The sequence below is a fragment of the Procambarus clarkii genome, chromosome 5 (genome assembly GCF_040958095.1).
Source record: "Procambarus clarkii isolate CNS0578487 chromosome 5, FALCON_Pclarkii_2.0, whole genome shotgun sequence".
Classification (NCBI taxonomy): Eukaryota; Metazoa; Arthropoda; class Malacostraca; order Decapoda; family Cambaridae; genus Procambarus; species Procambarus clarkii.
In genome coordinates this window covers 27,891,361-27,904,181 of record NC_091154.1, presented here as the reverse complement: position 1 = coordinate 27,904,181, position 12,821 = coordinate 27,891,361, and the positions used below count along the sequence as shown (strand labels likewise).

At 40.7% G+C, this 12,821-nt stretch overlaps 1 protein-coding gene across 1 annotated transcript in view; it reads right to left on the bottom strand.

Moving 5' to 3' along the window:
- LOC123761661 (carboxylic ester hydrolase) overlaps positions 1-4,703 on the bottom strand; it is a 41,200-nt gene extending 36,497 nt beyond the window's left edge. Inside the window, exons 1-2 of the mRNA XM_045747747.2 lie at positions 4,386-4,703; positions 2,185-2,381 (exon numbers count right to left, since the gene is read on the bottom strand). Of these exons, the coding sequence (XP_045603703.1) occupies positions 2,185-2,381; positions 4,386-4,489 (301 nt within the window). The 5' untranslated portion in view covers positions 4,490-4,703. The remainder of the gene's footprint in view (positions 1-2,184; positions 2,382-4,385) is intronic.
- Between the last annotated feature and the right edge of the window lie 8,118 nt (positions 4,704-12,821).

The following is a 12,821-nucleotide window of genomic DNA, read 5'->3' as shown; positions in this document are numbered from 1 at the left end:
TACCTTGCAGGTAACAGTATACATGGTTACTGAGATGAGTGGTGTAATCACTTTTTTTAGTGAAAAAACATTCGAACATCGTAAATATGCCACAAATGACAGGAAAATAAATTAATAACATCAAAATATTAAAAAGTGCAAAAGGCCTATTATCCCTGAGCTTAGAACAACCCAGCGATCCTCAGTCAATTTTGTAATGCCGTAATGTGTTCCTTAAATCAACACTCCTTATTACTTTTGTAATGCCTTAAATCAACACTCCTTATTACTTTTGTAATGCCTTAAATCAACACTCTTTATTACCTTTGTAATGCCTTAAATCAACACTCCTTATTTCTTTTGTAATGCCTTAAATCAACACTCCTTATTACTTTTGTAATGCCTTAAATCAACACTCCTTATTTCTTTTGTAATGCCTTAAATCAACACTCCTTATTTCTTTTGTAATGCCTTAAATCAACACTCCTTATTACTTTTGTAATGCCTTAAATCAACACTCCTGTCTGCAAACAAGTATTTACTCAGGTCTTTTTTTTTTAATCTAAACTTGTCCAATTTTTATGCAGTTGTGTTTTATTCTGTAGTGGTAACTGAATGCCTGAAAAAAAGAGATTATGGTGTTTGGTAAATGGGTGATTCCATACATAAGAAATATCCTTTGTTTGTGACATGGCAATAGAGTGCAGTTAATGAAAGGACTCGTGCAGTCATCACACAGGCCTGTGATGAGTCTTGAACATTACTTCTGGCCACAATTCAGCTCATCAAGGTCTGGCTCATGCTGGTCCAATGGTTCACATCCATACAGTGTTTATTATTGACATAAGAGCTCTGCTAACCATGAATCTTTGGCTGATATATGGTAACTCAATTATTATTACCTATATCCTAAACATATATTAGTTTCCAATAACACATAAAATGAGAATCTAACAAATTCTGATAATCTTAAGATACTGGAGTCGAAATGTTTTTAATATATATATAATGTTGTTGAATATGACCGAAAGGGTAAGATTAATGATTCTAACACGAATCTTCTCAATATTTATTATGTTTACGTCACTATCGAGAGTTGTTGAAAAATTAACTCTCCAAAGTTCATTTTCACACTTTATTTATGGTCTGACGCCTAGAAGCGTTTCGCAAGACACTTACATTTTCAAAGACAATTTTACATACTCTGCCAATGCTTATATTCGCTTAGGGTGAGGTGATACAGGACATGAGTGAGATGAGACGGCCAACCTACTCATGAAGAACTCTCCAGACACCATACAGAACGCCTTGAAAGAAACCATTGTCGCCTATGCCTTCAGATGCCTACTTGGGGACTATCAGCCCCAAAGATCTCAATATATAGGCAAGACAACAAAATTTCTTTCTAGGCGATTAATAATGCACACGCAACAGGGCTCCATCAAGGAGCATATAATCTCCTCACAACAACCAAACCAGACAAATCTTAACAAGCAGCACATAAATTATCGACAGATACAACGACAACAGGAGACTCGACATCAGCGAGGCCCTACACATCAAGAATTAAAAACCAATAATCAACAGCCAATTAACACATAATTACATTCTACCCACTTCAAGACCCGGAACCAACACAGAAACAAGAAGATAAAACACAGAGTGGTGTACCCATTGATTCACTTGTTCATCTCGATCATATATATATATATATATATATATATATATATATATATATATATATATATATATATATATATATATATATATATATATATATATATATATATATATATATATAATTATAAAGATTCCAGTGGCTGTGACCCCCTCACCGATTCCTGCTGGAACCCAGTAGTTGTATCCACATAATTATGTAAACAAAATTATCTCGAAACCAGCCGCAGGAAAACGAGTGACTTAGAGGTATGCAAATGGAGGAGAAGAATTGAAAGGAGTTAGCAAGAAAACTGTGGGGACAGAGACGGAATAATAATAATAATGGAAGATAACGACCAGACCACACACTAGAAAGTGAAGGGACGACGACGTTTCGGTCCGTCCTGGACCATTCTCAAGAGGGTTGTGACTTGAGAATGGTCCAGGACGGACGGAAACGTCGTCGTCCCTTTACTTTCTAGTGTGTGGTCTGGTCAACATACTTCACGTTATTGTGACTCGTCGCCTGCAAGATAACGACATTACCTGGAAGACTGGGCGTGTATACGTTGAGGTAGAGGCAGTCCTCGTTGCCCACCACCTGGTGGGTGTCGTGGTCGTACTGTGGGCAGAAGGCGCGGTGCTGGGTGGCGTCGAGGCGTCCCCCGGGCCACTGGGCACCCAGCTGGCTAGGGGCAGCCCATCGCAGGCGCCCGAGCGGTGCCTCGGCATACGGGATGCCCCTGAGAATAGCTCGGAGTTAGGGCTTCCCTAACACAAGTGACAGCACCTGGTAGGGCTGGCAAAGGCCCTTCAGAGACAGTCCTAATTCACATTTCCAGAGGAAAAACAGGTGCCTGAGAACAAATGCACAAGGGTCGTGACGAGGATTCGACCCTAAGTCTGAGAGCATCCCAGACGCTGCCGTAATCGACTGAGGTGCTCAGTCTCAAAATTCAGGTGTCTGAGTTTTGCTTGTGAGTGAAGTTTATGCTGTCGTTTTGTACGTCAGACTTGTTATGCCTTGGGATGTATTTTTACCTAGACATGTTATGTAAACATAACTAAGTTTCTCCTTATTTATTTAGTGAAATATTAGTTCTCTCTTTAATGGTTAACATTTTAAAACAAAGTGCACAGAACCTTTCATAGTGTGACATTAGATCTTGGAATTAAAAATAATAACTGCTAAAAGATATTACCAGCGTCTGAAAGGCTGTTACTAGTATGACCCACCATCATGACGGCCACAAGTGATGTGCACTAGCTCTTATAGATCAGACCTTTGGAGAGTAGATTCCCAAAGAATCTTATCTCAAGAGCAAGAGCGTGAAAGCCGCTGTTGTTTATTGTCGTCAAACTCATTCATTTATGAATGCGTTTTTCATTTATGAATTCATTTATGAATGAGTCTGGAAACAATCCAGCGGTTCCACTTTTATTACGCTGCTCGGTAATGTGTTTCAGTCAGCAACAATCCTTTTTTCAAACTAGAGTTTAATTAGAACATTTCTGAATCTACAGTACTCCAATTTTCATCTATAATTCAGCGTTATATTTTGCGTTATGTTTATCAAGCTTGTTTTGTTTATTTATGTGTATGTTTATCATAAACAAGTTATGTTTATCCCACTTGTTTTACGTTTTCATCCATTGGTATACTTCTATTATGTCCATCTTTACTTAAACATTCTTAATCTCTCTTCATAAGGGCGGTTCGTAATTTAAGGTATTAACTTTGTCGCCTCTTTTTCTACACGTTCAAGGGAATTTATGTCTATTCTATAGTATGGTGCGGCAAGTATAACTGCATAATCTAAATGGTCTAACCAAGAACAAGATGAATATGAAGAATAACATCAGATTTTTGTGGCTTATGATTCGTAATAATTATTCGCATATATTTATCACACACACATGAGACAGTTTCAGTAGTGTCCATTTACCTGGCCTCTCTTATTATCCTTACCTTAGCCTCAGACCCTAACGATCATTAGCCTCAGACCCTAACGATCATTAGCCTCAGACCCTAACGATCAGACTGTATTAAAACTGTATTTTGGCATTCTTGGTGCGATTTAAATTTTTTTAACCACCCAATTTTTGTATAATCTGCGAGAGATTATACAAATTTGTATAATCCGAGAGACTAAGTCTCTCGGTAACTTAAGTTTACTCATGTTGCTGTTCAATTATATGTCCAAATTGTTTATATTAATACAGTAAACAGTACAGGTTCAAAAAACGAACTGTGGGGACTTAGTTTATTAGTTCTAATAATATTAGTTCCACATATTAATTCTCCACTCGTACTTCATTTAATTTATGCTAACCTTTTATTTTATTTTGGAATAACCGTGCCATCATCCAGCTTATGATAGAAAAGTTCATACATTGGTCTTTACGTTTCAAATACGGTTTTCGTGACAGTATCAAAGGCTTTACTAAAGTCGAGATACACAATGTCGCGAAACTGCATGAAATATGCTGGACAAAAATGAGAGTATTTTTTTTAAGCACCAGCGGTCCTAAGTAAAAAAAAATGTGAATCCTTATTAAAATATGTTACACTATAAATGAATTTATGCTGGAATGATAATACCAGCATATGTCTCATAATAGACGTTAAGGTATTTGCACGATAACTAAATGCAAGCACACTAACCCTTTCTTAAAAATTGGCACAGAGAGGTAGGGCCATATATAATTGGTATATGTATGTAGGGAGAATGAGGCCAGCGACTCACCTAAAGGCAAAGAATGGTCGCCTGGTGGACTGACTGGCGAACTCCTGCGTACCAGAGATGAGGCCCAGACTAGTGGAGAGGTCCACCCTCTGGAAGTTGGCCATGTTCTGGCTTGTTCCTCCACCTGCCCCTCCACCTGCGCCTCCGCCTGTGCCTCCACCTGCGCCTCCGCCTGTGCCTCCACCTGCACCTCCGCCTGCCCGCACACAACACACCGTTAGTCTTGAGCGTGCAGGACCTTCAATATATCAAACCGTTTCTATTTTTGTGTGTACTTGTTTTGGGAAAATGCACAGATGACTTTCGATCCAGCTAGCAAGTCACTACTTAACATATATATATATTTTTGTAGGTTTGAGTTTATATTGAAAAGCAATTTTGTACATAGGCCTATTGTAGGTAGTATTTGGTAAGTTGGCTCAGGTGTACACATGTCGATTATACAAAGTAAACTTGGTTCGATTTTTTGGAACGACCGTGGAGGGTGTGAAGATGTTTACTGTGATGAAGAGAGTGTACTGAAGACAGGTACCGGGGTGTTGATAGATGGGGAGGAATATTCATGTTTCTTAGTATATATATATATATATATATATATATATATATATATATATATATATATATATATATATATATATATATATATATATATATATATATATATATATATATATATATATATATATATATATACTAAGAAATTCATCTATGTATATTCTTGACGAGACTATGCCTGAAGACATTTATGAGACGATTAATGTCTAATGATTAAATTATTCAATAAATTCACACAAATTAGACTGAATCTTTGCTAAAAACCATAATAAATGGCAAAAGTAAAAAAAATAGTGTTATAATAAACAGCGACCAAAGACATTTACCAGAGAGTATCCTAGCGGCTCGAGGAGGCGGTGTGTTCCTATGATGACGGTCTGTGTCTCTCCTCTGGTCCCTTGCTGCTGGGGCTGCCCCTTCACCGCCTCCTGTGGGATCGTGCCAGGATCTTACACCTCCTCTACGGTCTCCTACTGCTGCTGTGGCTAACCCTTCACCGCCTCCTGTGGGATCGTGCCAGGATCTTACACCTCCTCTACGGTCTCCTACTGCTGCTGGGGCTGACCCTTCACCGCCTCCTGTGGGATCGTGCCAGGATCTTACACCTCCTCTACGGTCTCCTACTGCTGCTGTGGCTAACCCTTCACCGCCTCCTGTGGGATCGTGCCAGGATCTTACACCTCCTCTACGGTCTCCTACTGCTGCTGGGGCTGACCCTTCACCGCCTCCTGTGGGATCGTGCCAGGATCTCACACCTCCCCTACGGTCTCCTACTGCTGCTGGGGCTGACCCTTCGGTACGTAGTGAAGGGTCTCGCCAGGCTGCTCCTGCTGCACGGGCTCCGAGCACGAGGACCAGCACCACCAGAGGGACCAGCAGGGGGTCCGTGGCCCCTGGCGTACGCCTCCTGGAGGAGGAGGAGGAGGAGGAGTCCAGGGTAATAAACATTGTGACTTTCTGTTGACCTTCCACGATACTATTTTTGGCTTTGTTGTATGGGATCGTTTCTTTTTTTCGACGTGAGGTTCCCTTTGGCGATATTAGCTGTTTTAATAATTGAAATGTCGGAATTATATATATAAAAACTTTTTTTGATCAATAACTTGTCGTAAGTCAGCAAAGTTTTTATGATAGAAGCACCACTTTAATATATTTGCTGATCAGAGTAATTAGATTTTTTTTTTATATACAGTCGAATTTTTAGCGAGAGGCGTATCTTTGACCCGCACGGGAATGGTGTCGGTGTTGGCAGCCCCCGGCCAGGTACAGGTGCGGAGGGTGACGTCTCCCTCACCACCGCTGGGGGTACAATGAGTGAGTTTTGGGAGCACTGCTGTAACCTCTCCATCCCCCCTCCCCCTCCCCCTCCCCCTCCCCCTCCCCCTCCCCCTCCACTGTAGCCCTTCCGTCTGCGACTGGTGCTAGTGGCGGTGGTGGTAGTGGTGGTAGTGGGGGTGGGGGTGTGAAGCCTGATTCCGGCCTCAGACCTGAATTACCGACACCAGCCTGTCGTCTCACCATCTATCCCCCATCCCAGAAGCTCCACCTCCGAATGATCAGCCAATAGACTCCCCCTACCCATTGACATCACTTGCCCCGACTCCAAAACACCCACTTGCCTCGAAGCTCTTACCAAAGTACGACATATGTGTGTGTCAAATGATTATTGAGAATTGGAATCCTCTTTTTTCAATATAGCCGCCATATTGTATGTCTTATCATTGTCCACAGTGGCACCCATATATATATATCCAACAGTGTCCAGAGTGGCACCCATATATGTCCAGAGTGGCACCCATATATATCCAATAGTGTCCAGAGTGGCACCCATATATATGTTCAATAGTGTCCTGAGTGGCACCCATATATATGTTCAATAGTGTCCAGAGTGGCACCCATGTACATGCCCAACAGTGTCCAGAGTGGCACCCATATACATGCCCAACAGTGTCCAGAGTGGCACCCATATACATGCCCAACAGTGTCCAGAGTGGCACCCATGTACATGCCCAACAGTGTCCAGAGTGGCACCCATACATGCCCAACAGTGTCCAGAGTGGCACTCATACATGCCCAACAGTGTCCAGAGTGGCACCCATATACATGCCCAACAGTGTCCAGAGTGGCACCCATAATATATTCCAAATAGTGAGCCCAGGTACACGGGTTCACATTACGACAATAACAGATACAAATAATCAATACCAGCCCCGTATGACGGGAACATTTAGGGCACAAGTTATGGTGGCAGGCGGGGGGGGAGGGGGGGATGGGAGAGGGGGGAGCTCAACGACTTATACAGAGCTATACCGATAATTCCATTTACCAGGAGACTCGAACCCTTGACCCCCACGTGTGTGAGGTCGAAGCTCTATCGACTGAGCTATTGAGTGGTTTTAATAAGGAAAATTTCCAGAAGTATAATTTTATATGCAGATAATTATATAAAAACAGTATTAGTAATAGTAATGTTTTTCAGTGGCAGTTCTGGAAGTGTTTTATCACAGGTATAATGATAAAGGGATAAAAAAACACCCTTGTTTTAGTTTGTAGTTTATGTAGAGAAATGAAATACATCAAGTCTTTCGCATTCTTCTGAGTGCTTTATGAAGGTACGTAATATGACAATATCTATCCATGTATCTATCCGTTTATCGATCCATCTGTCCATCCATCTACTCACCTATCTATTCGTGTATCTGTCCGTCTCTCCATGCATCTATATATCCACTCATCTATCCATGCATCTATATATCCACTCATCTATCCATGCATCTATCTATCCATGCATTTATCTATCCATGTATCTATCTATCCACTTATCTATCCATCAATCTATCAATCCATCTGTCCATCCATCCAGCTATTTATCAATCCATCCATCTATTAATCCATCCATTCATCACTCGATCCATCTATCTACTGTCTGTCTCTGTGTTTCTCTGACTCTCTCTCTCTCTCTCTCTCTCTCTCTCTCTCTCTCTCTCTCTCTCTCTCTCTCTCTCTCTCTCTCTCTCTCTCTCTCTCTCTCTCTCTCTCTCTCTCTCTTTCTCTCGCTTACCAAAAATATCATTTTCCTATGTGTTGGTGGTCGCTGGTGAGAAGGGCTATCTTAGCGGTGTCAAATACTACAAGATAATAGTTACCCCTTTACTCTGATAAATGGGTGTGGCTTGAGAAACCTATCAAGGTGTGCAGGGTCATCTGTTTATGCCAGTACGGGCAAATTATGGATAGCTGAACATTTACGTTAATTTTCGAGAGATCAGGCAATATTCAATGCCTGAGAGATCAGGCATATGCAATGATGCATATGCACCACTGACTTTTCACGTGTTCATATCAGATACAGACAGAAATACAAGTCGCTGCTTCGTATCATCGTTTGCAGATAGAAAATTCCCGACGTGCCGAACTATCAGTGTTGTAATGAGTACTTGAGCATGCTTGCCACTGCCAGCAATAGCCTGTTGGTGTGTGTTATCGCAAGTTACGCCTGGCCCCAAGCCGGGCTTGAGGAATAGAAAAAATCTCAGCACTTAATCCAGGGGATACATCAGGATTGATATATCAACCTGTCCTTCCTTAGAAGACCGACGCATTTCGCTCGTAGACCAAAAATCGTCGTATTAGAAATTGGAAGCGGCTGGAGAAAGTGACGTACTGTGCCGTTTTCTGTTTTGGGTCCTCTGGTAGGTTAGGAGAGTCCACTTTAAATTGACCGTTTTCTTGTCGTTGGGGGAACCTTAGGAGAACGGGCTATATATATATATATATATATATATATATATATATATATATATATATATATATATATATATATATATATATATATATATATATATATACCAGAGATAGGGAGGGGCTGCATACGTCTACGCCAGGGCTCCTTGTAATGGCAGACTCCCTGAAATCAACCGGTTTTTGTTTCGTTTTAATATACTAGAGGATAGTGGTTTGGGTTTGTGCTGAGAGGAGAGAAAGTGTTGAACATATTACATGGGAATTCAAACCACAACAGACCATTAGATCCGCACTAGCCAGCATGTTTATGGAACGCTTATGGTGCTACGTTGCAAGGCACGGATTTGAAGATAATTACTTTAATAATTCATTCCTAAATATATTCGCCGCGTTAATCTGAATTATATCACTTGGTGAGCTGTTCCTTGGGTGTAATATATGATTATATTACTTGGTAAACTGTTTCATGGGTGTACTATATGATTATATTACTTGGTAAACTGTTTCATGGGTGTACTATATGATTATATTACTTGGTAAACTGTTTCATGGGTGTACTATATGATTATATCACTTGGTAAACTGTTCCATGAGTGTACTATATGGTTATATTACTTGGTAAACTGTTCCTTGGGTGTACTATATGATTATATTACTTGGTAAACTGTTCCATGGGTGTACTATATGGTTATATTACTTGGTAAACTGTTTCATGGGTGTACTATATGGTTATATTACTTGGTAAACTGTTCCATGGGTGTACTATATGGTTATATTACTTGGTAAACTGTTCCTTGGGTGTACTATATGATTATATTACTTGGTAAACTGTTCCATGGGTGTGCTATATGGTTATATTACTTGGTAAACTGTTCCATGGGTGTACTATATGGTTATATTACTTGGTAAACTGTTCCATGGGTGTACTATATGATTATATTACTTGGTAAACTGTTCCATGGGTGTACTATATGGTTATAGAAAAAGAATTTTGCTTCATTGGAATGAAATTGTTTGCCTATATAATTAAAGAATAAGGCGCATATTATAATTGTGCAATATTAAAGTTTTTTAGACACTCAACCCACACAAGTGACCACACAGGTGACCACACACGTGACCACACACGTGACCGCACAAGTGACCACACACGTGACCACACACGTGACCACACACGTGACCATAATGACAGCGACGGCGTAATGGTCCATCTAACGGGCTATTCATGCCCGTGCCACCTCTTCGTCAATCAATCAATCGGGTCCATCGTGTGGACCCAACTCCAGAGTGGTAGAAACGGTGTAGAATGTGAGATGACGGGCGAGGAGGTCGAAGTATACCAGAGGAATTAATAGGAATAAGTAAATACATTTCTTTTCAAGTGTGTGACTTTTGGTGTGTAAATTTATAGCCACGTAATTGTGCCTGGCGTTCTGCGTTAACGTATCATTCTAACAAGTCAAGATTATGTCCCTTAAATGGTCATCCACATTTACGTGGAAATAGTTATTTGCACGGGAGTGTGGATGGCAATTTATATGATGTGGACGTGGGTCAGTAATTCATCTGAACTTCAGTAGTAGTAGTAGTCAGGGAAAAGTCGAAAATTCGAGCTTGACAGCAGTATAGTTCCTTCTGGAATCTTTCCTTATTAAGACCACTCAATAGCTCAGTCGATAGAGCATCGGCCTTACACGCGTGTAGGTCCGTGGTTCGAGTCTCCTAGACCCCAGGTGAATCAAATTAATTAAGTTTACATGTATTCATTCTGCCCAAATAGCCTTATATCGGCAGCTACTCTTACTCCCAGGTAACTGTAGTCAGTTTAGTTAACATTGTGGACGTTATCCAATAACTCTAAATTACATTTTTGCTTCCAGTATTTACGGTACAACGACGGTCTTGCGTCTTGCAGGTCGGCGTTCGATTCCCGATGGTCCACATGGCTGGACGTGGTTCCTTCCCTCCGTGCTATCACAGCTCTTTGGCCTCATATCCCATCCAGGTGGGATATAGTCGTACTGGCTTGGCGCTTTCTCCTGATCACCTCGCTCTTTTTACCTTTGGGTGTATACTATACGATACACCCAAGTACACCTCACTTTACCTCATCAGCAGTAAACTCGTCTGGTGTTCATCAGACAAGTTTACAATCCCTGAAACTAAGATCAATTTTGAAACCAGGGAACGGTGGGTGGGATACTTTATTAAGCCTTCCAAGCTGTTTGTTATTTATATAAGAATATAATAAAAACACAAGAATTGTGGAAACTACAGAAGGTCTATTGGCCTATACGTGGCAGCTCCTATTTTATATCCACCCAATATCATTCATATGTCTAACCTACGCTTGAAACAACCTGGCGAGCCTAGGTATAAGGATCAAAGTGAGAAGTATGAATAGTAATGTATTTCAGAGGACATTTAAAACATATTGTCAATCACGAAGTGTAAGTCAAGCATGTACAGAAACATTTTGGACTGACTTAATAAAAACAGTCATATATATCAGACATACATATATATATATATATATATATATATATATATATATATATATATATATATATATATATATATATATATATATATATATATATATATATATAAAGTTTGTGAGGGTACCACCTCTGGTGCCAATGTGGGGACCCATAGCCTCGGAGAAGAAAATAAAAAGTATTCAGAGGAGACCTTGTGGTTTCTCACTGAACACTAATATTATCTTCTCCTACCACCCCCATTCTTTTGTATGTACACATATATATTTACTTTATTTGAACTTTGTTACAAAAAAGGAGTTACATATGGGTTACAAAGATGGTTATCATATATATATATATATATATATATATATATATATATATATATATATATATATATATATATATATATATATATATATATATAGCAGCGGATAAAATAAGAGTGGGATTGGGTGGTTATAAATAGGAGCTGCCTCGTATGGGCCAATAGGTCTTCTGCAGTTGCCTTTGTTCTTATGTTCTTAAATATGTCACAAGATCTTGCAAGAAGGAAAGGAAGTATATCCAGGGCAGCGAGTTGAAACACTGCCTTGTAGGTGTGTGTATTTATCCCGGGAATTAAGATAAACCGACAAATTAAGACAGGAAATGCAGAGGCAGTAGAGTTTATGGTACTTGAAGGACGTTTTCTTAAGCAGGACAGAGCCCAACCAGGGTTAAATAATATATTAAACTTAGTGCTAGTGAGGAAGGAGACACACTGAGAATAATATGGAGAAATGGAGCGAGAATAGGTAGCGTGATCATGTAGAATGGAATGGAATTATCAGAAGAAAGCGCCAATCCATTGCGACTATGTAGCACAGGGAAGGGGTCAGGATAAGGATTTGGGACGGAACGGGGGGAAGGAATGGTACCCAACCACTTGTGGACGGTCGGGGACTGAACGCCGACCTGCATGAAGTGAGACCGTCGCTCTACCGCCCAGCCCAAGAAATTAAAAAGTGAAATAAAGAATCATTTATATAGAGATGAAATCCGACATAACATGCAGAGATCATGCAAGAGAAAACTGGTTTTCAATACTTCAAATTGCCATAATGAAGGTTTATGGCAAGACTTGATACATGTAGAGTGGGCGGCCATAAACATAGTGTGTGGGGGCAGGCCTTGCACTATGGCATCACTTGATGCAGTATGATCACAGGACTGGACCTGCCGGACATGATCACAGGCGCCGATACGATACAGTATAACTAGACCAGGATATGCTCACCTTGTGAGGTGCATTAATGAGGGAGGTGAAGGGAGGAAGCAAGTGGGTAGTCATCAAGGGAAATGCCCCCGACGGAGATGGGCAAGGCTTAAGCTGGGACAGGGAGCCCGGGCGAATGTAGAACGCGTAGCTTGTCCCCTTTGTGAGGCCAATGACGTCAAAGTGGTGCGTCAAGAATGTCACTTTGAATTCTGTATTACGACTCCCTCACCCCCTTTACACCCTTCCCTTCTCTCTATGTCTCTCTCTCTCTCTCTCTCTCTCTCTCTCTCTCTCTCTCTCTCTCTCTCTCTCTCTCTCTCTCTCTCTCTCTCTCTCTCTCTCTCTCTCTCTCTCTCTCTCTCTCTCTCCCGGGTAACTGTGCTGGATGTTGGCTGA